The sequence below is a fragment of the Halichoerus grypus genome, chromosome 6 (genome assembly GCF_964656455.1).
Source record: "Halichoerus grypus chromosome 6, mHalGry1.hap1.1, whole genome shotgun sequence".
Taxonomy (NCBI): domain Eukaryota; kingdom Metazoa; phylum Chordata; class Mammalia; order Carnivora; family Phocidae; genus Halichoerus; species Halichoerus grypus.
In genome coordinates, this window is record NC_135717.1 from 108,596,272 (window position 1) to 108,624,078 (window position 27,807).

The 27,807-nt window shown below is 34.6% G+C and overlaps 1 protein-coding gene across 2 annotated transcripts in view; it reads left to right on the forward strand.

The window, feature by feature from the left end:
• CNTN1 (contactin 1) overlaps positions 1-27,807 on the forward strand; it is a 359,923-nt gene that overhangs the window by 300,986 nt on the left and 31,130 nt on the right. For both annotated transcript variants that reach the window (XM_078075892.1, XM_078075891.1), the window contains 5 exons: positions 8,860-9,094; positions 11,604-11,707; positions 19,644-19,830; positions 22,265-22,377; positions 23,173-23,329. In XM_078075892.1, coding sequence (XP_077932018.1) covers positions 8,860-9,094; positions 11,604-11,707; positions 19,644-19,830; positions 22,265-22,377; positions 23,173-23,329 — 796 coding nt within the window. The remainder of the gene's footprint in view (positions 1-8,859; positions 9,095-11,603; positions 11,708-19,643; positions 19,831-22,264; positions 22,378-23,172; positions 23,330-27,807) is intronic.

Here is a 27,807-nt window from a genome sequence, read left to right on the forward strand (position 1 = left end):
GAGCACTAAATGAGAAAAATATGCAGCCAAGAATACTATATCCAACTAGGCTGTCATCGAAAATAGAAGGAGAGATCAAAAGCTTCCAGGACAAACAAAAACTAAAGGAATATGCAAACACAAAACCAGCCCTACAAGAAATATTGAAAGGGGTCCTCTAAGCAAAGAGAGAGCCTAAAAGCAACACCGACCAGAAAGGAACAGAGACAATATACAGTAACAGTCACCTTACAGGCAATACAATGGCACTAAATTCATATCTTTCAATAGTTACCCTGAATGTAAATGGGCTAAATGCCCCAATCAAAAGACAGAGGGTATCAGATTGGATAAAAAAACAAGACCCATTGATATGCTGTCTGCAAGAGACTCATTTTAGACCCAAAGACACCCCCAGATTGAAAGTGAGGGGGTAGAAAACCATTTACCATGCTAATGAACATCAAAAGAAAGCTGGGGTGGCAATCCTTATATCAGACAAATTAGATTTTAAACCAAAGACTATACTAAGAGATGAGGAAGGACACTATAAATGTTTGGTTTTTTTTAAGATTTTATTTATTTATTTGACAGAGAGACAGCGAGAGAGAGAACACAAGCAGGGGGAGTGGGAGAGGGAGAAGCAGGCCTCCTGCTGAGCAGGGAGCCCGATGCGGAACTCGATCCCAGGACCCTGGGATCATGACCTGAGCCAAAGGCAGATACTTAACGACTGAGCCACCCAGGCGCCCAGGACACTATATCCTACTTAAAGGGTCTATCCAACAAGAAGATCTAACAATTGTAAATATCTATGCCCCTAACATGGGAGCAGCCAATTATATAAGGCAATTAATAACAAAAGCAAAGAAACACATCGACAACAATACAATAATAGTGGGGGACTTTAACACCCCCCTCACTGAAATGGACAGATCATCTAAGCAAAGGATCAACAAGGAGATAAAGACTTTAAATGACACACTGGACCAAATGGACTTCACAGATACATTCAAAACATTCCATCCCAAAGCAACAGAATACACATTCTTCTCTAGTGCCCATGGAACATTCTCCAGAATAGATCACATCCTAGGTCACAAATCAGGTCTCAACCAGTACCAAAGATTGGGATCTTTCCCTGCATTTTATCAGGGAATGCTTTGAAACTAGAACTCAATCCCAAGAGGAAAGTTAGAAAGAACTCAAATACATGGAGGCTAAAGAGCATCCTACTAAACAATGAATGGGTCAACTAGGAAATTAAAGAAGAACTAAAAAAATTCATGGGAACAAATGAAAATGAAAACACAACTGTTCAAAATCTTTGAGGTGCAGCAAAGGCAGTCCTAAGAGGAAAGTATATAGCAATACAAGCCTTTCTCAAGAAACAAGAAGGGTCTTAAATACACAATCTGACCCTACACCTAAAGGAGCTGGAGAAAGAACAGCAAAGAAAGCCTAAACCTAGTAGGAGAAGAGAAATAGTAAAGATCAGAGCAGAAATCAATGAAATAGAAACCAAAAGAACAGTAGAACAGATCAACGAAACTAGGAGCTGGTTCTTTGAAAGAATTAACAAGATTGATAAACCCCTGGCCAGACTTATCAAAAAGAAAAGAGAAATGACCCAAATAAATAAAATCATGAATGAAAGAGGAGAGATCAGAACCAACACCAAAGAAATACAAAGAATTATAAGAATATATTATGAGCAACTATATGCCAGCAAATTAGATAATCTGGAAGAAATGGATGCATTCCTAGAGATGTATCAACTACCAAAACTGAACCAGGAAGAAATAGAAAACCTGAACAGACCTATAACCACTAAGGAAATTGAAGCAGTCATCAAAAATCTCCCAAAACACAAAAGCCCAGGGCCAGATGGCTTCCCAGGGGAATTCTACCAAACATTTCAAGAAGAATTAATACCTATTCTTCTGAAACTGTTCCAAAAAATAGAAATGGAAGGAAAACTTCCAAACTCGTTTTATGAGGCCACCTTTACCTTGATCCCAAAACCAGACAAAGACCCCATCCAAAAGGAGAATTACAGACCAATATCCTTGATGAACATGGATGCAAAAATTCTCACCAAAATACTAGCCAATAGGATCCAACAGTACATTAAAAGGATTATTCACCACGACCAAGTGGGATTTATCCCTGGGCTGCAGGGTTGGTTCAACATCTGCAAATCAATCAATGTGATACAATACATTCATAAAAGAAAGAACAAGAACCATATGATCCTCTCAATAGATGCAGAAAAAGCATTTGACAAAGTACAGCATCCTTTCTTGATTAAAACTCTTCAGAGTATAGGATAGAGGGTACATACCTCAATATCGTAAAAGCCATCTATGAAAAACCCACAGCGAAAATCATTCTCAATGGGGAAAAATGAGATCTTTCCCCCTAAGGTCAGGAACACGGCAGGGATATCCACTATCACCACTGCTATTCAACATAGTACTAGAAGTCCTAGCCACAGAAATCAGACAACAAAAGATAAAACACATCCAAATCGGCAAAGAAGAAGTCCAACTCTCACTGTTTGCAGATGATATACTTTATGTGGAAAACCCAAAAGACTCCACCCCAAAACTGCTAGAACTCATACAGGAATTCAGTAATGTGGCAGGATATAAAATCAATGCGCAGAAATCACTGGCATTCCTATACACCAACAACAAGACAGAAGAAAGAGAAATTTAGGAGTCAATCCCATTTACAGCTGCACCCCAAACCATAAGATACCTAGGAATAAATCTAACCAAAGAGGCAAAGAATCTGTACTCAGAAAACTATAAAATACTCATGAAAGGAATGGAGGAAGACACAAAGAAATGGAAAAACGTTCCATGCTCATGCACTGGAAGAACAAATATTGTGAAGATGTCGATGCTACGTAGAGCAATCTGCACATTCAATGCAATCCCTATCAAAATACCATCCACTTTTTTCAAAGAAATGGAGCAAATAATCCTAAAATTTGTATGGAACCAGAAAAGACCCCTAATAGCAAGAGGAATGTTGAAAAAGAAAAGCAAAGCTGGTGACACCACAATTCCGCACTTCAAGCTCTATTACAAAGCTGTAATCATCAAGACAGTATGGTCCTGGCACAAAAACAGACACATAGATCAATGGAACAGAATAGAGAGCCCAGAAATGGACCCTCAACTCTATGGTCAACTAATCTTTGACAAAGCAGGAAAGAGTGTCCAATGGAAAAAAGTCTCTTCAACAAATGGTGTTGGGAAAATTGGACAGCCACATGCAGAAGAATGAAACTGGACCATTTCCTTACACCACACACAAAAATAGACTCAAAATGGTTGAAAGACCTCAGTGTGAGACAGGATCCATCAAAATCCTAAAGGAGAACAGAGGCAGCAACCTCTTCAACCTCAGCCACAGCAACTTCTTCCTAGAAACATCGCCAAAGGCAAGGGAAGCAAGGGCAAAAATGAACTATTGGGACTTAATCAGGATAAAAAGCTTTTGCACAGCAAAAGAAACAGTCAACAAAACCAAAAGACAACCGACAGAATGGGAGAAGATATTTGCAAATGACACATCAGATAAAGGGCTAGTATCCAAAATCTATAAAGAACTTAGGAAATTCAACACCCAAAGAACAAATGATCCAATCAAGAAATGGGCAGAAGACATGAACAGATATTTTTCCAAAGAAGACATCCAAATGGTCAACAGACACATGAAAAAGTGCTCAACATCGCTCGGCATCAGGGAAATCCAAATCAAAACCTCAATGAGATACCACCTCACACAAGTCAGAATGGCTAAAATTAACCGTCAGGAAATGACAGATGTTGGCGGGGATGGGGAGAAAGGGGAACCCTCCTATACTGTTGGTGGGAATGTAAGCTGGTGCCACCACTCTGCAAAACAGTATGGAGGTTCCTCAAAAAGTTGAAAATAGAGCTACCATACGACCCAGCAATTGCACTTCTGGGTATTTACCCCAAAGATACAAATGTAGGGATCCGAAGGGGTATGTGCACCCCGATGTTTATAGCAGCAATGTCCACAATAGCCAAACTGTGGAAATAGCCAAGATGTCCATCAACAGATGAATGGATAAAGAAGATGTGATTTATATATATACAATGGAATATTATGCAGCCATCAAAAGGAATGAAATCTTGCCTTTTGCACAACGTGGATGGAACTGGAGGGTATTATGCTGAGTGAAATAAGTCAATCAGAGAAAGACATATATCATATGACCTCACTGATATGAGGAATTCTTAGTCTCAGGAGGGTTGCTGGAGTGGTGGGGCTGGTACGGATGGGGTGGCTGGATGATAGGCATTGGGGAGGGTATGTACTATGGTGAGCGCTGTGAATTGTGTAAGACTGTTGAATCACAGACCTGTACCTCTGAAACAAATAATTATACGTTAAAAAAGAAAAAGAAGAAGAAGAAGATAGCAGGAACAGAAAAATGAAGGGGGGGAAATCGGAGGGGGAGACGAACCATGGGAGACTATGGACTTGAGAAACAAACTGAGGGTTCTGGAGGGGAGGGGCGTGGGGGTATGTGTTCCTGGTGATGGGTATTAAAGAGGACATGTGCTGCATGGAGCACTGGGTGTTATACGCAAACAGTGAATCATGAAACACTACATTAAAAACTAATGATGTAATGTATGGTGATTAACATAACATAATAAAAAAAAAAAGAAAATTACAAAGGAATACCCTTTATAACCACAGATACAAAACTTAACAAAATGTTGGCAAATTAAAGCCAACAAAATACTAAAAGAATGATGCACTACGATGAAGTAGTTTATCCCAGAAATGCAAAGTTAGTTTCACATTCACAAATCAATCAATATTACTCATCATATTGGCAGAATAAAGAAATGAAACCATAGGATCTTCTCAAGAGATCCTCATTCATAATTAACACTTATTCATGATTTTAAAAAAATTCTAAGTAAACTACAAATAGAAGGGAATTTCCTACACCTGATAAAAGATATTTATGAAAAATTTATAGTTAATAATAATGCTCAGTGGTGACAAGCTAAATGTTTTCCTTCTAAGTTTGGACATAGAGCAAAGATATCCCCTTTTAATGTTGTTAACAGAGGCCCTAGCCAATGAAATAGGGCAAGAAAATGAAATAAAGACCACAGTGTGTGGGCAGAAAATTCTAGGGAACCTATAAGCAACTATAAGAGCTAATAAACACAATTTAAAATGTTGCAGGATACCCGGTCAATATTCTAAAGCCAATTGTTCTTTTATATTTTATTGGTTTGCTGCTAATAAAACTTAAAACAAACAAACAAAAAACTAAGTTGCAAGGTTTACACTATGAATTCAAAATTTACTAAAGCCACACCAATTAAGACAATGTGATACTGGCATAAGGACTGATATCAATGAAGTAGAGAGCCCAGAAATAGACTCACACTCATATAAACAATTAATTTGCAAAAAGGCACCAAAGCAATACATTGGGAGCAAAGAAAAACTTTGCAATGGAAGGTATTAGAATAATTGGATATTCAACTGGGAAATGTTTATCCAAAATGAACCTGAATGTTCTTCAGCATTGCTTTGTCCAATACACTAAACTGATGGGTTAGTCCTTTTCTAGTTAACATTAGTTAAATATGTATTATCAGTGTAATAATGTATTATCAGTGAGTCAAAATACTATTTCCTCTATTATGGTAATACTTCTACTGCAGAGGTATTATTTTTTTTTTGTAAAAATAATTATTTAAGTTAGAAAGCAACAGATGTTTTATTGATAGCTTCAATGTTAAAGTATAAAGTAAACAAAAATTACCCATGATCACACAACCTAGAAATCACCCAATTTGACATTTTGGGGTGGTCTTTCTAGTCTTCTATATATAAAGTCATAAAATTTGTATAATGCATGTTTAGACTTATTATTTTGCATGTAATTTTCTTTTTGTAAGACTCCTTGAGATTTAATTATTTTTATTACTTTTAATTATTATATTTTATATATAATATGTTTATTATTTTTGTTTGCATGGAATATGACAGTATTAATTTTCATTTCAACATATTTTCATGACATCTGTAATTGATTTTCAAAAGACAAATTTTAACTGCAAGCTTTATCCAACTTGCACTTCTAATAGACATCTATTTCTGGAGTATCTGCCAAGCTCATAATGACTTTTCTTCTGTGGAAATTATTCATTTCACAATCCTCTATCAAAATGTAACTTTACTTAAGGAAAAAAAAGAAAAGAAAGAGAAAAAAAATCAATGCTCAAAGCACAAGAATAGATTACTAAAATTATTTTTTTCTTAAATGCATGTCAGATTTTACCTGGCTTGCTATGGCTTCATATGCAGTTCCTATGCAAAAATAGATCCTGGATGTTAAGGGATCCATTGATCTAAAAGATTAGACAAACATTCAGCTATCTAATTCCAGATATATCTTGAACTCACTGTGGTGTGGTAACCCAATATTAATTTATAGCATTTTGTCTGGACATTCAAACCCCAAAGACTTAGTTAAAAAAAAACTTTTGTATCAACACAGGTTTTTATTTTTTTATTTTTTTAGAGAGAGAGAAAGAGAGTACACATGCATGCGTGTGCAAGAGCAGGGAGGAGGCGGGGGTAGGGAGGGGTAGAGGGAGAGAGAGAATCTTAAGCTCCATGCCTAGCACAGAGCCCATTGCCAGCTCCATCTCACGACCCTAAGATCATGACCTGAACTGAAATCAAGAGTTGGTGGTTCAGCGGACCATCCGAGCCACCCAAACACCCTCAACACCTGTTTTTAAATTGGAGTTTGCTTTTGCACTTGAAACGTACTTTGATCACTAGTGTAATCTATTATGATAAATCTGTCTCAGAAGTCACTCAAGGGACTTGTTATTAAAGCATCCAAAACATTTTGTTAATTTTTTATGACCCATAGAGGAGTTCTGTATCAGAGACTGTAATGTCTGAAAAAAACTGCATTTCAGCTGGATATTTGAAGTGAGAGATATTGTGACGGAGAAGGCTGTGATAGTACAGGCGTGTCTGAATTAGACACAGTGACATTTACTTAGGTAACATGTTGATATAGCTCCATGCACCCATTAAATATTTTTAGTGTTTAATCACTGCAGATAGTCAAAGAGCACAACCTAGGTTCCAAAGGATTTTTTGAGAAGTGCAGAAAAAATAACAGGTTTTAATCTTTGCAAAAATCAAATTGATTTCTATAAGTGGATATTTAGCAAAAATTGACTTCACTCAGTGCTCTGTAGTCATATTTTATTCTTGGCATTTAATTTACATTCTTAAGTAAGATTTAGAAATAAAATGTTGAATCTCAAGTTATTTAATTTGTAAGCTTTAGTGTCAATGTAACATATATAAGTGCAGATATTAAGAAAATTAGAATACTTTACTCTTTTATATGTGGCTTGAATATTTTTTTTTTAACTCAGTGGGTATCTGTTTCAGAATAAGATGGGGATGTTATCAAAATTTCATGATTAGGAAGCCTTTTCTAAAAATTTTAAATCAAGTCTCTGGTGATACAGCCTGAGAATCATTAATTTTTTGAGTTTTATTGAGGTTTTTTTTTTTTAGTTTGCAAAGTTTTTTCCACTTTCATTAAGATTTGAAAACTGTAGATGATTCTGGTATACTCTAAATTGCAAAAACTAGGGAGATAACTATCAAAAAGAAAATTGTTTAAACTACTGTAGAAACATTATATTTTCTAATAATGTAAAAAAAATCAAAATTAGTACATTCTTGGAATCATGCTTTATGATTTACATTTCTATACCATCATGTTCAACATAAGTGTATTCAAGCAACTGTGGTATATTTACTTCAAGGTTTTTCCTCATGAAAACTTAAGTTTGATATTTCCAGTGAAAAAGTAAATATCAATTTGCATATTTATCTTTTTGACTTTTTTAAAAAGACTAAATGATGAGTATTTACTAGAACTAGCTTTGCCATTATTTATAAATAATGAATTGTCAAAGCTGACATGAACTTTATTGAGCAGTTGACGTGTATAATTATAAGAAACTCAGAAAATAATGCCAGACAGAGCACTTTCTTCAATATTGTATCAGACAGGGGCCCACAGCCAGCCTCTTACAGATGAGGGCAGCATCATCTCTTCCTTCACTTTCTCTCTTTTTCCCTCTGACCAGTTTCCACTGTTTGATTATAAGACAGATCTTCTAGAGTCTTGTATAACTCTCTTACCATTGCCTTTCAATTCTAAAGAAATTAATTTACTCATTCATTAAATATTTCTTGAGGCTTTGTTCTAGGTCCTAGGGATAAATATAAATGAAATTCACAGAAACTCTTCCCTCATGAAACTTATGTTCTAGTAATTGAGAGAACAATGACTTGGATAAATAAGTTAAATATGTAGTGTGGATCATAGTAATGTTAAAGAGAACAAAATAAAGCAGGGAGGTGGGATATGGGGGTATTATGGAAAGACTCTTGAAATGGCAGATTCTGTGGCCAGGAAAGACCACAAGTAAGTGATTTTTACCTCAAGAAAGTGAGGGAAGGGGCCTTCTGTTGTATGGAAGAGCATCCTAGGGATAAGGAATTGAATGTAAAAAGGCCCAGAGAAGGAGCCTCCCGAGATATTCCAAGAAGAGTATCTTTGGTAAGTGAAGTCATTACTTGTTTGAACATGTTTTTGCCTTGGCATTTTCAGGCAGCACTAACTTGTGAACATGGTTTTTAAAGTACATTTTTACAAAGAACATACTTTCTTGTGTATTGTTATTATTATTTGCTTTGAATTTTCCCCCTATTAAACTGTATTGCTTAAACCTGTTTAACATTTCAATTTCTGTGTAGCCTTTGTCAAGAGAATACCACTACGGCAACAATTTTGGTTACATAGTGGCGTTTAAGCCCTTTGATGGGGAAGAATGGAAAAAAGTTACAGTTACTAATCCAGATACTGGCCGCTACGTCCATAAAGATGAGACCATGCGCCCATCTACTGCATTCCAAGTTAAAGTTAAGGCCTTTAACAACAAAGGAGATGGACCTTACAGCCTCACAGCAGTCATTAATTCAGCACAAGATGGTAAGTAAAAGAAAGACCTTACTAATATGATGAGGGAGTGGAGAAGCCTAATCCTCTGTAGGCATTTTGTTTGCTGCCTTTTAGAACCTACTTACTAAGATCTTTTCATACTACTAGGCATTTCTAAATGAGTATTCCTTTGATCCAAATTAAAATGTCACTCTGTACATTTAAAGAAAGACAAGAATGCCTCCAAAATCTTTTTCATCCTTTAGATCATGTCCATGATAGTTAGGAAATCTCCACTAAAATAATTGGCTTAGACCCCTGTTCCTGGCCTCTTGATTCTAATTTTGAAGTCAGAAATTCTCCATACTTGATTGGAACCTCGGTATGTCTGTGCATTCACAATATTTACTGCTTATAAATTACTTAACGTATACTTTTTTGGGAGTAAAATTTCCCCCCTTTAACCTAAAAATTGTATAATTATAGCATTTATGTGACTTTTTTGTCATTACAATAGAGTACTAAAATTTTATTAAAGGGAATATAAGCATAATTCTATGAAAAAGGAGTCCGAAAGGCAGTTGAATTTTTTTCTTGGAAAAGAAAAAATTTGTCTGGAACACTATTTAGGGGGTAAATATATAGATACTGGCTGTCTTTGTTTTTCTAGAAACTTTAACTGATCTGAGCATGCTCCTAAAGGACTCTATAGATCTATGCTAAATAATATATAGTTTTAGATTATACATAATGATATTAATTTCTGTGATTTCCTATTTAAGTTATTATGCTTTTTATTATGATTTTCCTATTTAAAGAAAGATAAGACCTCCTTATTTTTTAAGATCTCATTATATCTCCGTACTCATCAGCACTATGTAAATATTAATGACTAGAAAAGCAAATAGGGATTTCATTGCCTTCTGACTTAACACTTTTGTCCTTGGCCAAGTTCTCTTTTCACATGTATGAAAAGCACAAATGGATAGTGTAAAGACTTAAAATTATAAGAGATACTCCTCTGATCTCTTAAAGGAAAAACACTCTATTCATTTACCCAGTTTGCACTATTTTTACTTCAAAATAAACAATTAGCTATCCCATAGAACTCACATATGCTCTTCAGTCATAGAGTTACTAGGTTTCATATTTGTTAAAAACTTAATGTGCATTCAAATCATTCCATGCTCTTTACCGACAACACAAACATGAAAGGCAACCATATATATATGAATATATATGTGTGTAGGTACACACACACACACTTTTTAAGTTAGTTAACTAAATACATAGAAAGAATAAAAATAGAAATTATTTAAGTTTATAATCAATTCAGGTCTTTTTAGTCCCAAGTAATAAATCTTACATTCTCTGTGCTTGTGCTGATTCAGCAGAAATATGATAACTTGACTCAGTGTTACCAGTTTGAACAATATGAGTGCATTTCACAGAGGAAATGAAAGTAAAAAGCATTTTACAAGTTATCTTCTCACCCAATATCAATTTTTTATTGCTTTATTTGATGCTAAAGTAGTCAGGCAAAAGGCCATGCCTGTCATTTCTTTAGTCATGGCCATCTGCCTTTAATTATATTTCTTTTCTAAATGTTTCATGGGTCTCATAAAACCTGCATGTGCCAAAACTTGTATAAGTGTTCATCTTTTCTTTTACTACTAAAAAATCAATCATAGTGCTACATGTTTACCTTGATTCAGAAAGGCAACAGTGTTCATGTGCAGGACATTTCTAACATAAAAGAGGATTATAGCTTGTTAATAAAAGACAATAAAAATTGATCATTCTTGCTTAAAGATTTCCTTAGTTTCTTTGTGTAATTTTCATAAGGGATGTAAATTACTTTTTTTTCACTGAACAGAGGCCTTTTTGATACATACTTGACTTGATGCCCAGTTGGAAGATTAGACTTATAAAAGCTTTCCTGAGCCCAAGAAGCAGTAGATGTCACAACTTGTTTCAAAGGATCTTAAAAAAAAAAACAAAAACTTATGCATAAAAGAGAAAGAAGTATCTCTACGTAGTATCTTTAGCTCATGTAAATACAAAGTATGAGAAAATTAAATTAATTGTAGTGAATAATGTTTTATAATAAATATCAAATTTTCTATTTTTGATAATGTAGAGTTGATAAACTAAATATAATAATTTAATCTGCATCAATGGGCTTTCTTAAGCAGATTAGTTGGGAGAAATGCAAAAAAGAATTAGTACAGTTCTTGCTCACAGATATTGGAGAACTCCATGAAGCTTTCCATATTTTTTGAAAGTGTGTATGTATATGTGTATATATATGTGTATAAGTCTATGTTAACATTCATGTAGATGTGTGTGCATATATCATTGATGACCATGAAATAAAGTAATATTAGTAAAACTAGAGAAAAACATAATAAAATTATTTGACTTATTTTATTTTACAAATATTAAAACTACTTAAAATATTAAAATATAGTTTTAATCCATTCATTCAGCAAATGGTGCTATTTGAATTTTGTTATATAAGCATCTTATATAAAAATATAATGTTCTCATCAAATTTCAGCTCCCAGTGAAGCCCCAACAGAAGTAGGTGTAAAAGTCTTATCATCTTCTGAGATATCTGTTCATTGGGAGCATGTTGTAGAAAAAATAGTGGAAAGCTATCAGGTGAGTTCAATTTTTATCAAACTATGTACATTTATTCATAAATATATTAGCATAAGCTTTCAAATATGTTGCATCTTTCAATGCTCTGTGGCCATTGATTTATGTGGCAACTAATACTATAATCTCTGTATTTAATATGTCAGGCATTAATAAACTATTGGGTTTTTTTTAAGATTTTATTAATTTATTTGTCAGAGAGAAAGAGAGAGAGCAAGCAAGCACAAGCATGGGGGTATCAGGCAGAGGGAGAAGCAGGCTCTCCACTGAGCAAGGAGACTGATTGAAGGCAGACGCTTAACCGACTGAGCCACCCAGGCGCCCTATAAGCTAATTGTTAAGAGTAAGGCAGAGGTTCCTAACTGGCTTATCTAGGAGAGATGTAGAGTCCTGTGCATTCACAAACAGTTAGCCAAAATAAAAACTAAGGTAATAACATTCATGGTTAAACAAGATCTTTTGAAGCATTCTCATAAAATGCTGGTGAATTTTAAGTTTTTTGGAAATCATTTCAGTAATTTATAAAAACATCCTTAAAATGTTTATTCTATTTGTTTCAATAGTTCTACTTCTAAAAGTCCCTATAAAAGAAATAACTATAAAATATGCCAAATATGTGTCTCATAAAATAGACACATATTTTCGTAAGGGATCTTTCATAAGATCACAAATATGTGATCTATGAAGGCAGAAAATTGGTAACATTCAAAATATCCCAAAGAAAACTTCCCTTGATTTGAGTCTTTAAAGACCAGTAGGAATAGCCAGTTAGAAGGGGGAGGATTTATATTAGTTAAAGGGAAAAAGACATGGAAACCTGAAGCTGGAATGATAGCTGGGGTCTTTAATATGATGCTAGCAAAATGTAGATGTGATTATGCCGGGAAAGTGAAATCATCTCATATTTTTAAGCACAAAGAGTGAAAATTAAGAGGAACTGGCAACATCCTATCTTTGCAGATGAGGAAATGTATGCCAGAGACTCAACAACTTGCCTCAGCACAAATTAAGTGTCAAAGCAGTATCTAAAACTCAGCTTTTCTGATTCACAGTTCAGGGCTTTATACCAAACCACAGACTCCTCTCTGTTTTAGGAAGTGAATGGACAGTGAGGGCCCTTCTGAAGCCACAGGCAGTGGGCTGCCTGCCCAATCAGCTAGCCCTCTCAATTCTGGTGCTCTCCCTTCTTCATCTGTCCATGAAATATTAGCTCCTCTAGGGCAGGATTTTGTCTGCTTTCCTCTCAGTGCCAAGAACAATGCTGAGCACAGAGTAAACACTAAACAGATACTCACTGAGGGCTGATTGTGATACTCAAGTATGATCAAATCAAGTGTTACAATCTGGCCTTCTCAAAGCCATGTTCCTGAGATGTAACCACAAAACCAACCCCAGGTTTTAACTTTTAAACATGTAACATATCAGGAAACTCTTTTTTTTTTTCTTTTTGTACTGTAGGTTAGGATTTGGGTACATCTCAAAATGTCTTCAGATAATCTTTGCAAGGATTCAGCTGAAGTTATTATAAAAAGAGTGGAATGGTGGGAGTGAACTGGAAAGACCTAATATTCATAACTTATTAAATTGACAATTACATTTACAGCTAGTAGAAAAGGAATGGGAAAAATAGAGAAATTCACTAGCTGTTGCAAACCCCTGTAATAAACAAGTTCAAGTTTTCTTGGGAGAAGACATCAGTATTTGGAGTTTGAAAGTCATCTCTTGGACCATAGCATTTTTTCTTATTTCATGGTATTCATTTTTAAGTAATAAAAAAGAGGAAAAAGGATTATTTAATATATAACTCACTCATGAATCGAAACACTAAATATATATTTTGCTTTTTAAAAAACATTGTCTTTGCCTAAGAATTATATATTGACTATTTCATAACTTCCAACTAGCAGAGAACCAAGGAAATATGAGGTGGGAAGCAATGATAATTATCAGAATATAAAAGCTTTTTTTTTTTATTGGAAGTAAGCATCAATTAAGGATTTCCAATTAAATAGCAAAAAATCTTTAGCAGGTAATATTTTCTCAAATGATAATTTTCAAGGAAAAAATGTATGCTATTGAGGAATTTAGTTTCACAGATATCTGACTTTTGCAACTCCATAGTAAGTATAAAATTGTGAGCCCTGTTCCCAAGCAGATATAGGTTGATATCTCAGCTCTATCACTGAGGAATTTGGTACAAAATTTATTTGAAATTTCTGAGCTTTGGTTTTCTCATCTGGAAAGCTGGAAAGAGAGTAATCATGCCTCATAGAACTCTTGTGTGGAATGAAATGAAAGCATTTAATGCTTTTCCCTATTCTATGTCATTGGATATTTGAAGACAATGATGATGATGACAGTGATGAAGATGATAATGATAATATTAATTATAAGAATAATAACATTTGTTGAGCCCTTACAATGCTAAATAGTTAAGCTTATTGTATTTAATCTACATGATCCTAGGGAATAGACCCTATTATTATCCCTGTTTTAAAGATGAAAAATTTGAAGTTTAGAAACATTTGTCTGAGTAATAATTGGCATAACCAGATTTGAGCCTAATAAATTAAATAAATTAAAAATATTGGAAATAAATCTCAAAATTATTGTTCCATTTGTTCTTTCTTAAAAACCTTTTGAGTCTTTGACACAGAACCTTGAATATCAAAGAGACAAGCATGAAAGAAAGCTTAAAAGAGAATATCTGTAACATGTATTCTCCTTTAAGAAAATGCCCCTGTAAGGGAGGGGGGTGTCGCTTGACTGAGTATAATGTGGTTATTGTTTCTATTTTAAAATATGATGGGAGAAGCCAGCAGTTTAACAAGATAGATGATTGAGAAAACTAATATCCCAGTGCACTTCCTATAAAAATGTACTCAAGTTCTAAGTTATAAAGAAACAGAGGGGGGGAAAAGTAACACATTAAGAAAATAAAGTAAAAAGCTGGAGGAGCCCATCTCCTATGTGACTGACCCCATCTCAAGGTTAATTTCCTGATATTTCAAGTGAGAACTGTAGGCAATTGAGTTTAAAAATAATCTCTTCCCTTGTGGTTTTAAAATATATCTCAGTAGAGTGTTTAAGTTTTACTCATTTTTTCCTCTTGCCTAGTTAAAGAGCTCCCCACTTCTACCCTTAATACTACTAAGTTTTCCTGCAGTGTAGATGAACTAGAAGAATATAAGAAGTGCTTATCCAACAGGTAAAACATTCACTTAACTTAATGAAAAAAAGCAAAATATGCTATCAGGAACAATGAATGCAAAAACTCTTAGCAGCTGAATCAGAGATTAATGTAGATGATTGGTTTCACAATTATCTTAAAAGATTATCAATCCTGAGTAACCTACTCAGATGTTTTTAAAGGTTAATTTATTATGGTGAGCATAAACTAATATTTAGGAAGCGCTTCATTTTCTTATTTTGATGAAGGCATCTGTCTTCATCTGGATCTCCCCAAAGCAGAGCCTCACACATAAGTGTGGGAAAAGGTAGTGTTTTTTGTTGTTTCTTTTTTTTTTATTAACATATAATGTATTATTTGTTTCAGGGGTACAGGTCTGTGATTCATCAATCTTAGACAATTCACAGCACTCGCCATAGCACATACCCTCCCCAATGTCCATCACCCAGCTACCCCATCCCTCCCACCCCCCCTCCACTCCAGCAACCCTCTGTTTGTTCCCTGAGATTAAGAGTCTCTTATGGTTTGTCTCCCTCTCTGGTTTTGTCTTGTTTCATTTTTCCCTCCCTTCCCCTATGATCCTCTGCCTTATTTGTCAAATACCACATATCAGTGAGATCATATGATAATTGTTGTTGTTATTTGTTTGTTTGTTTTAATATGAACCCAGGGAGCAAGTATGAGGAAAAAGCATAATGAACAGGAAAAGGGGAAACTCGGGTACAAAGATGCTTTATCTTTTTGGCAAACCCTTACAAGAAGCTAATTGAAGCCTACATAGAATTGGTTGGTCCCAGCACCAGTGGTCAAATTTTGAATAGTTCCCAAAAGGTGTAAGGATACCTATTTGAATAATTTATATTATTGCTATTCCTTTCCCATGGAATATGCTAATAATCAAAGTAGTCTGGGATTTGGATAAAATAGTTATTATATAATATATTTTTAGAGATTGAGATTTTTTTATGTCAACATCTCATTTTTTTCACTTAATAACCACATTAAAATTTTTTTGGAAATACTGTATTATATCCTTAACAAAGGAATTTTTACTTGTCACATGATTTTTTTTTTTTCAGAAAATTCAGATTAAAAGGACAGAACTTAGAAATCTGATACAGGGACGCCTGGGTGGCTCAGTCAGTTAAGCATCTGCCTCCAGCTTAGGTCATGATTCCAGGGTCCTGGGATCGAGCCCCACATCAAACCCTGCATCGAGCCCCTCATTGGACTCCTTGCTCTGCAGGGATCCTGCTTCTCCCTGTGCCTGCCACTCCCTCTGCTTGTGCTCTCTCTGTCAAATAAATAAATAAAATCTTAAAAAAAAAAAAAAAGAAATCTGATACAAAGGCTTATCAAAGTAGAAAATAGTAAAATGGAGCAAGCCTAATTTTCAAAAGTACTAAACATCTTTAGGCACTTCCATAATTGTAACATCCATTTCTATATTCTAAACCCCTTGGTTAAAAGAGTCATTTTTCCTGCAAATTTCTTAAAATTTTCTGGGAAGAGATATAACTATATTATCTTTTTACAAAAGTGGTATTAGTGTAGCACACAAATTTATGGAAAGTATAATATTCTTTTGCTAAGGTTTTTCTTTTTAGCTTCCTAATACTTTTGTAAAGAGTAAGCTTTCTTGGGGCAAAATGATATACTTAGATCTCTCTGTCCGAGATATTAGTGATTTTATGTGAGCTTAAACATTTTGATTTCTTCCTTTATTTTTTTAATGAGATCTAGAACAGCAATGAACATGTCGGCTTGGGTCCTCACTGCATTCCCAGCACCTAGCACAGTAACTGGTACAAAGTGGGTACCTGATAACTATTTGTTCAATGAGTGAAAGAGTGTCATACTTCAAATGCAGTCCTATGCACCAAAAATAAATGATAAATACCTTTCTGCAAAGAGTTTCTAAATTAGTAGTGGTTGAGAAAGACAAGTCATGAGGCAGTTTCATAATTGTTTAATAAGCACTATGACAGGTTTACAATAGACGAAGGATGCTGTGGGGATTTTAGAAACATGTAGGCAAAGAGTGAAAATTATAAAATGCCACATCATTAAATAAAAATAAAGATATTTTTTGTTACTGTAACAGATGAAGATGAATTTATGGTTTACTATCCATAAAGCGGGACCCAATCTATGGATGTATGTATATATTTTCTAGTCATGATAATCCATTTCTACTTCATCCAGGCTCTCTTTTGGTCTCCTTAGTGATTAGTCAAAAACAACATATGTGTTCTGCTCCATGACTACAGGTTGTACACTTTACTCCAAGCGATTTTCTCACAGATTACTGTCAGCGTTTCACCACATTGAGAAACTCAGTGAGATGATCAAGATGCAACAGCCCAAATTTATTATCTATTTGGAAATGAAGTGCATGACCAGTGGCTAGTTCAGTGAAAAAAGATGGTACCATATATTACATATATGTATCTACTGTTTATTTTAGTATACTTTAAAAACATTGTAAGTTTTATGTAAACATATACTTTAAAGAGGGACAGATTATTAAATCATTTTGTCTCAGATGCTTTCATTTGTAAAGAGGAACGATACTGTGAAAATTTCAAACTCTCATATTATAAAATAAGGAAATCTATTTGGCACACTTAATAATTCTTTCTGCTCCCTAGTTACAAAGGCATAGATAAGTCACTGCTTTAATTAATTGTGAATTTTGGGCACCTGGGTGGCTCAGTTGGTTAAGCAACTGCCTTCAGCTCAGGTCATGATCCTGGAGTCCCGGGATCGAGTCCCGCATCGGGCTCCCTGCTCGGCAGGGAGTCTGCTTCTCCCTCTGACCCTCCTCCCTCTCATGCTCTCTGTCTCTCATTCTCTCTCAAATAAATAAATAAAATCTTTAAAAAAAAAAAATCCTTTAATTAATTGTGAATTTTAAAAGAGACTGACCATACAATCCCTGCTAAAATTAGATGAATAAAGTCATTTCTCATTTCAGATATAGGTGTAAATAGTAAATTAAGGAAAGCTTTGTTCTTTTCTTTTGTTATTGCCAAAATGCCTCATGGAAATTTGAGAAGGCAGAAAAATTTTGTCACTTTAATTCCTCATTTTTGTACATAGCATCTTCTAGAAATGGTCTTTATTATATTAATCTGGTTAAAAAACTTCTCTTCTTTAAACTGGATAGAAAAGTTGTTATAATGGAATGAAGATTTTGAAATGTGGTATACATCTCAGTCAATAAGCATACATATAAAAATACATGAACTTCAAGGACTTTGGTTTTGATTGCTATAATACATTCTAGATTCGTTGTGAAGATAATGTATGAGGATAATACTACTTTAGTGCCTGGCATTTCATTAGAATACAAATGTTCATTTTATTTCTCTTTAGTCAAGCAATAGAAGAGGCCTTATGTATTATCTAGTTCAAATGCTCACTAAAATATAGGCCATCGCCCTCCTCAGATGAATGTACTCACTGCTTGAACACTTTCAGAACCCAGAAACATTCCTTCTCGAGGAGGCTCCCCTCCTTAGAAAGTCTTGTCTGCCAACCGAGATCTGCTTCTGGAGACATTGGGTGAAATTCTACTTCCTTGGTTCCAAGGCCATCCTTCTGGTCAGATGACAGGAATGCCAAGGAGATCCTCTCAAAACCATTAGGAAGAGTATTATCGACATGAGAAAAATGAATACTAGTAATCAAAATAAAAATATTGCAAAGGAAACCAATTAGCAATTTAGTAACTAGCTTTTGCTCTGAAATGTGCTCATTCTACATATAAACCTTACTTTGTTACCAAGTGAATTCGAGCTGTCTAGTTCCATTTTATAATGGTTTAATTTGTTTTATTTAAATGAATCACTCAAGATTATATAAATATTAGATATTATTGTCTAGGCACTTTGGTTAATTGTGAAATTAAATTTCCATTACTTTATAGACAGGGAATCTAAATATATAAAATACCAGTATATTTTTAAACAATCCTCTCCTTTTCATTTACACCTTAGATGTACAGATTTCTGACCAATAAAACAGCCTTATTAGAAGGATGAAAATCATAATTCACAACTTTTACTTAAACTTTAAGAGACGAAGAAGACTGTCATTGATACATTGGTTGGTAAAAGTGATCAGTTCTAATCACAACTGGATAACATTTTTTAAGATAAATTTATTTTAAGGATAAATAAGTTCCTCAACTAATTATTAGGTATAATTTTTTCTTTGATATCTGGCCTCAATATAGGTTCAAAGGAAATGATTTTGCATGCATACTTCTGAAATGAGCTCGCAGAAAGTTATTACACTGGCGTGGTTAGGCCACATAATGACTGTTTCTGTCAAAAAAGTTTATTCCTGTCAAACTGTTTTATCAATGACTCATAACAAATTTGACATCATATAAACAGAAATAAAACAGGAAATAAAGGATAAAAATTATTGTGGAAATACTTCCAAACAGAGACCAGTGTTGTATTTTGAAGGTAAATTGTATGCAGTTTTTTGTTTTTTTTTCTCGTGTTAGTGTGAGACTATTTCAGGCCATGAGGTGAGCCTTTGATTTGTCTTTGACATCTTTAATAGATCTACGTTCTGTGCCTTGCCATATTCTGACTAACAGAAGTGTAAGTAGCGCTAAGACTTGAATATATGACACTCAGGCTACATCACTGGTGTCAGAACCAATTGAAAAGGATTTTCACAATTGAAATGTCTGAATCATGAAAGAATCTCACTCAGTTTGAATGTTTGCAGATTCGGTACTGGGCTGCCCATGACAAAGAAGCAGCTGCACACAGAGTTCAAGTCACCAGCCAAGAGTACTCAGCCAGGCTAGAGAACCTTCTGCCCGATACCCAGTACTTTGTGGAAGTCAGGGCCTGCAATAGTGCAGGGTGTGGGCCTCCCAGTGACATGATTGAGACCTTCACCAAGAAAGCACGTGAGTTTCAACATCTACATTTTAGACTTGTCAAGAAATAACAATTCAATCCTGATACAGTTACATTTGAGAGAAATTTACTACCTAGCAGTCTTAGTACATTCAGTTTTCAATTTTATCCTTGACAATCACCCAAGATTAAAAAAAAAAAGTTGTTAGTTATTGTATATGATGAAAAAAATGTGGACCATGCCTTCACACATTTAATGTTTTACTATAGAAATAAAATTATAGAACCTCTCTTTGTAAAGGCTACCCCCCAAAATTTTGTATCATTAGATAATTAATTTGTCTTCTCTGTTTTTATTTTTAACATTGTTTTTAATAGGACTGCATCAGTAACATGAGAAAATTAAAATTCTGCTTATTTTCTATGCTTTTATTTATAAGCCTTTGTCAGTGCACAGTGCAAATGCAAGCTAAATGTTGTAGCAGTCTGTTTGCTCTCTTATTACTGTATGTTCTCACTGTTTATATAACAAGACTGCCTACCCTGCTTATATCTTCCAGGCATTCTTGCCTCTCTGGCTTCACTTTGATATCTCCTTCTTGAACCCATGTTCAAGAAGAGAATTTATATTTGAGGCTCTAGGGAGTTTTGCAAGGATTTAAAGACATGAGTACTATTAGGGTTTGACAATTTATGAAATCACTTGGCGAAAAGGTAACTGAACACGGGGTAAAGTGGCAGACTTTGATGTCGGATATGGGTTTCAGATCTGTTTTTGCCACTTACTAAATGTGTGAAGAAAGACAAATTACCTCACACCTTTAAACCTGTTTTCTAATTTGTAAAAGGAGCATTCGTTTCTTTGTTCTTTTTTTCCATTTATTCATTCATCCAAAGTATACTATGTGCCCATCACTGTTCTAGTGGTTGAGGATACAGAAGGGATCAAGCCAGATCCAGAGCCTCTTGTCATAGGATTTACAACCCAATGGAAGGACTTGGGGGAAAAAAAAAAAAAAAAAACCTGACAAATAAGTATGTATGATAATATCAGATGACAGGGCAATAAAATGAATAAACAGATGATAAAATTGAAAGTGACTTGGGTGGAGTTAAACCCCAATTGAGTGGTCAGGAAAAGCCTCTCTGAGAAGATGTCATTTAAGTCAGATATCTGAGTATATGAGTCATAAGAAGGACCCACGTGATGTGACGATTGGCAGGAAGGGGATTATTTCAGGTAGGGAAAGTAACTAGTGTAAAGCCTTAAGGTGGGAATAGTTTGGTATGCCTTAAGTGTAGAAAGGCCAGGGGGGCCAGGGTGTAGGCTGGAGGTGAGAAGGAGGAAGTGTGCTGGGATTGAAATATGAAGGGTCTCATAGTTGTAGGTCATGTTAGGAGTTAAGAGTTTTTCTAAGTTTCATAAGTGCCATTGGAAGATTTTAAGGCAGAGAGTGATATCTAATTCATATATTTTTTACATCATCCTGGCTTCTGGATGGACAATGGGTGGTGTTGGAGTAAGAGTAAAAATAAAAGAGCCAATGGGGGACAATTTTACGTAGTGGTCGGAATTAAGTGATAATGGATATAGAGAGAAGTGGAAAATTTTCTGTGGAAAGATTTGACATCTTGGTGCTGGTTTAGATGTCGGCTTAGATGGAATGGAAGACTGAGTACTGGATTTTTGATTCAGAAACTGGGAGTCCAATTGTGCCATTTGCCAAAAATGGGAAAGACCCACAGAGAGGAAGATTTGGGAGTACATGGCAAATGTTCCATCTTGATTACAGTTGAGAAGACTTTTAGACATTCAAGTAAAGAGAGGCAATTGGACACATTCTTCTAGAGGTCAAGAGAAAGATTAGCCCTGAGATAAAATTGTGAATTATTAAAGCCATGGGCTCAGATGCAAGATTTAGGGAAAATTCATAAATAGAGGAGAGAAGAGTACTCAGGATCAAGTCCTAGGTCATGTCAACATCTAGAAATTAGGCACAGGACATGGAGCCAGGACAGGATGGGTAATGAGAAGGAGCAGCCGGAGAGGTAGGAGGAAACCCAGATGTTAAAAGAACATGAATTTAAGAAAAGAACGAGATTCAGAAAGCGATTAGAAGGTCAACTCTGTGGAATGCTGCAAAAGTATTAAATCTGAAAGAATAAAATGTGACATTAGATTTGGCCAACTGGAGGTGATTGATGACCTTGAAAACAGCAGTTACAAAAGGCTGGTGGGAAAAGAAACCTAAGTAAAGAATAATGACAAGAGAATAAAAGATAGTTATATTACCTGCCTCACAGGGCCATGGGTACATTAATGAACCCAAGGATATAAAGTGCATAGTCTAGTGTATGGCGTGCAGTAAGCACTCAACAAAATTAGCTCTTGTTGTCACATCATTATCATCACTGACTTGAGGCAGTTTGCAGAACTGAAGTTGGAGACGGTGGCTGTCACTTGCATATTATTACTTTCCACAGCTCCAAGCCAGCCGCCAAGGATCATCAGTTCCGTAAGGTCTGGTTCACGCTACATAATCACCTGGGATCATGTGGTCGCACTATCAAATGAATCGACAGTGACAGGATATAAGGTATGTAAAAGATTACTGGATTATTCCCCACATGGGCTTTCTTCTTACAAAGAGTGACTGATGTTTGGACTTGATTGAGGTTTGTTGTACCAAAGCCATTCAGCTTTCCTACTCTAGCTATACAGCAGAATCAAATGACATGGTACCATGTTAAATTCTGAAATGTGCAAAGATCTTGAGTGAATTCTACAAAAATGCTATGTCAACTGAACAAGATAGGTAGAATAACTGCTTTAAGGAATAGAGTTGTTAAAATAATCAGTGCATAAAGAGGAGAAAGAATCCATTTTTGTTTGGCAGTGATTAAGATAGTGTTGCCTAATGCACAGCAGACTGATGTATTGAGTTACCTTCCATAAATGAACATAAAAAGGAAAAAAGATTATTTCCATATATTCTCTGTATCACACATCTTTTATTGGATACCAAATTTTAGGAATAATGTGAAAAAATTAAATTGTGAGGCAATGTTTTAAGATGACTTCAATATGTTGAAAGAGCCCTCATTTTATACCTATTCTGTAAGAAAAAAAAACCCCACATTTTTCCCTCTCTTTATTTTAGGACATTTAAAAAAAAAAGATGCTTAAGGAACTTCCCCTTGGATCACCCTAAAAAATAGGTGAAATCAACTTTTGTGAATTAAAAATGAGTTTTCCAGCTAGTGTTACACATAGTTCCTAAAATTTTTTTATTACTAATAAAAGTCTAAAGCATTTTTATTATGGCTTTAGTGTTTTGGCATTGGCTCATTAGTCCACTTTATTAAATATACATCTTTTGGCACTTTTTCAGGTACTCTATAGACCTGATGGCCAGCATGATGGCAAGCTGTATTCAACTCATAAACACTCCATAGAAGTCCCAATCCCCAGGGATGGAGAGTATGTTGTAGAGGTTCGTGCACACAGTGATGGAGGAGATGGAGTAGTGTCTCAAGTCAAAATTTCAGGTAAGCCAGTCATTTGAGACACATTTACATTAAGTACTTGTAAGTTTTTAGACCATATAGATTCTCAAGAGTAAAGGTAGGATTGATATGCACACCAATGTCAATGTTTTCCTAGGTAAATTTGAAATGTCAAGGATGTCCTAAAACTTGGTATTTCTTCCGTTATAAATCACAAAAGTAACTTTTAAACATACCTCATGCTTTTTGATTATTATCTGGATGACAAAGCATAATTAAAATACCACAGTGCAGGTATGGTAATAGCATTGCATGGTAACAGATGGTCGCTACACTTATGGTGAGCATAGCATAACATACATACTTGTTGAATCACCATGTAGTATACTTGTAACATTGTGTGTCAACTATACTTCAGTTAAAAAAATACCATAATGGGGCACCTGGGTGGCTCAGTTGGTTAAGTGACTGCCTTTGGCTCAGGTCATGATCCTGGAGTCCCTGGATCGAGTCCCACATCAGGCTCCCTGCTCGGCAGGGAGTCTGCTTCTCCCTCTGACCCTCCCCCCTCTCATGTGCTCTCTCTCATTCTCTCTCTCTCAAATAAATAAATGAAATCTTTAAAAAAAATACCATAATGCATTATAGTTTTACATAACACTAGACCATTAGATAATAATATCCAAACTTCTCTTATAACAAAAGGAAATTCACTGGACTACTGTTAATACTCTCTTAACTCCTTTTTCTTTGTTCTACACATATTAATATAGTAATAAAATAGAAAGACAGTAGATGGTAGCTCCTTCCTTTACCATCTCTCTCTGTGCCTCAGCATATGTGTTCTTTTTCTGCAAACTCTATTTCTCACAGCACTGGCTAATCCAAAATAAATACTTGAGCCAGTGACCTCCTCTCTTTTTGGGATTTGTAGAACTCTATTATTTAAATGTTGATACTTTTTTCTCACCCTGCATGATATAGTCTAATTATAATGAATTAAAATTGATGTTAATTTGAGAGTTTTATGAGACTCTGAAATTCTACGAGATGCTGAATTAAAGAGAAGAATAACTGATTTAGAAAACAATGCTGATTTATAGCTAACTAGATGAATATGTTAGATATTTAACTAATAATCAATTCTTGAATGCTAAAATTTTTAGTCTGATCCTAACTGAACAAAGAAACTGTAGAATTAACACTAGGAAATGTCAAATATTTGGTGAATAGTACCATTCTAGAATTTTCTTATTTAAGTTTGGATTTATTTACAAATTGTTTAAATAGGTTTTCTCATAAATTTAATTTACATTGAATTTTTTTTTTTGTTTAGACATTATTATAATGTCTCTTTAGAAATTTTGGAAATTACCAAAATTTGAAAGGAAAAAAAATCAGTCATATTCCAAATAGTCTAAATTAGCTACAATTAATGTTCAGTGGAATTTACTTCTAGTTCTCTTATACACATATGTAATTTTATAGTTTTGTTTCTATTAAATGTATCATGTTATATCCCACTTTTATGAATCGTGTTACATGAACAGTCAGTCCCCATGTCATTCAAAATTTTGTAAATTTCACTTAAAATTATACATAATATTCTCTCAAACAAATGTACAAAATTTATCTACCCATTTCAGTTTTCACTATAATAAAATGCTACTTTGAATACATTTTTTATAAATTAATCTTCCCACTGCACTACTCGGATGTTAGTCTCTTCTTTTTTAGCCATTACTAATTTGATAGGAGAAAATGGCATCTTTTTGTTTTTAAAACACTTTCTACATTCTGAACTTTGATAACACACACTTTCCGTAGTTTCACACTTAACTCAGGCTGTTCCACTAAAGGAAATGAGAGGGAAATGTGGACATTATTTCAAGGGTGGTGAGGTGCAAACTAACCCAGTAATTTGCTTTTGAAAACTGACCTTCCCTGTCAAGAAGTCTGTCATAGCCCACCGTTGCTCTCTTCATTTCCTTACTCTTCATTTATCATCCCTAATGTGGAGCTGAACCCAGTTTCATGGGTTTAGACTACAGAAGTTTGTAGCTGGAGATGCTGAAGTAGTGACGGGAGCATCAGCATAGGTATAACTAGTGACGTGCCAGTTAATGTGAAACAACAAGCTCTCCTGGGGTAGGGGGAGCCCTGGTTTCATTTGCCAATTTCTGTGGTGTAAATATTTCCATCATGTCTGATTTCAAACTTCCCACATGACATCACTCAGTGGGGAGCCAAGAAGAGATGCTGAGTAACACACCATTAATGCAGTAATGTTGTGTTATAGGCATAACCTTAAGAGTATTGATAACATTAAAATGCAGTAAAATAATTAGGAAGTGATGAGTTTTGAGAATTTACTCCTTTTGTTTTAAACTTTCTCATTAATTAAGAATTTTATGTAATTTCAATTTTAATAACAGTGGTTTTTAACAACTTGTTCATAAATTTCCTAAAAAAATTAGCAGTTGGCTGTTGGGAGGCGGTAGGGACCACTCGCAGCACACCATGATTACCCTCTGACAGCCCCGTGTGCCCACGTACAGAAGGCACAGAGTATGCTTTTTTTTTTAGAAAACTCAAATATATTCAGAATAGTTCCCCTTTTTTGCCAACTAATGGACAACGTTCTTATTAAGGCAGAATTTCTATTATTTATTTCTTATTCTAACTATGACTGTACAAAGAAACTATACAATTAACATTAGGAAATGTCAGATGTTTGGTGGATAATACCATTCTAAAATTTTCTTAACTTAGGTTGATTTGCAAATTGTTTAAATTATTTGTAATGAGAGAAACATGTAAATGCAAACAGAAATTTTAGGCTTTCTTATAAATTTAAAAGACTTAATACTTTCCCTAGTTTCTATTTTCATGACTAAAATATGTAGTCAGGAAGAAAGTACATTGCTAGATTTTAATGTTAATAATAGCATCTGCTGTTCATTTATTCACTCATTTATTTATTCATTCAATAAATATACATTAAATGCCTAAATTTCCACATCCGTCCTATTCCACATCACTATTATCCCTTGCTGGCCCTACTGTGATTCTAACGATTCTCTTGACTTCTGGTTTTGGCCTCTATTCACTATGCAGCAACCAAAGGGATCTTCTTATACATAAATCAAATCATGCAATTCTCTGCTTAGAAAGACATCCCATAGCATAAAATCTAATTTCCTTACCATGGCCTATAGTGCTCTATAATAATCTGGCCAAACTCTCTTATCTCAATTAAGTGATTTCATCTTTGTTCCACTGATCTTCTTTCTCTTCTTGAACGTGCACCAATGTTATCCTGACCTTGAACCATTTGTACTTGTTCTTGCTGCTACCTAGAATTCTCTGAATCTTGGCATGGCAGGTTCCTTCTTGTCATTTTTCTTTCTGCTCTGATGTTAACTACTCAGAGAAGATTTGTATGAACAGCAATTTAAGAAAGCCCCCTATTCTATGTCACTCTTTTATTCATAATATTTATAACTATTCAAAATTATCTTACTTATTAATTTATACTGCTTATTGTCTATCTCCATCCTTACTTGAACATAAGCTCCATGGGAACAAGCTCTTGTCTGACTTCTTTAACCTTTGAATCCCCAGTTCCTAGGGGACATATTTGGCACATAACAGTGTTTTAACAAATAATTGTTAAATGAATTTATGATTTCTGCATAGAATAAAATTTAGTTATAAGAACAGTTTGGGTAACTTAAATTACAGTTCATTTGTCTAGAATGTTGATATACTTCCCCATTAAGCACATGGTTTGTGTTATGCCATGTGCTAATCCACAATTTGATTCTTACAAAGCTTAAGACTTCATATGAGAGATAGTCTAGAAAATTATTAGACATGGTAGCTTGCTTCTCCACTCCTCTCTGACCTGAACACTGTTACTGCTGTCTTAATACATCATTCCCTATCAGATATTTACAGCTCACATCTAGGCAAATATAACACCACAAATGATTCATCAGAAATATACTATCCCTAAGAAATTCCATATTGTCTTTTAAGAATCTTTTGTTTTCATTTATCAGTGTGAGCTAAATTAAGAAAGTGCAAATAGCTACAAAATATTTTGAATATCAATTTTAATAAGCTAGTTTGCCTTATTACATATTCACTATAAATTTTAGAATTTAGATTATCAAGCATCTGTGATCATAACTAAATACCGCAAGAAGCATACAATTCATTATTTGTATGAATGTGTATATTTTGAGCTTTTATTTTTCTTTCTAGTTTTAAACAGACAACAGATATCTTGGTCAAATCAAGAAAGACTTTTAAGGGCATTTTAGAGGCCAGACTTCTTCCTAAGGGCAAGTCATAATCATTTGAAAACTTTAAGGTGGTAGGAGTAACATGATCAGATCTTTGCACTTGAAAAATCACTTTGGTGATTGTGGAAAATATATATAGTAGGGAAGAAAGATGTAAGGAGATGAATTACAGGGTTATTATTATAGAATGATTAAAAGATGTTGATGGTC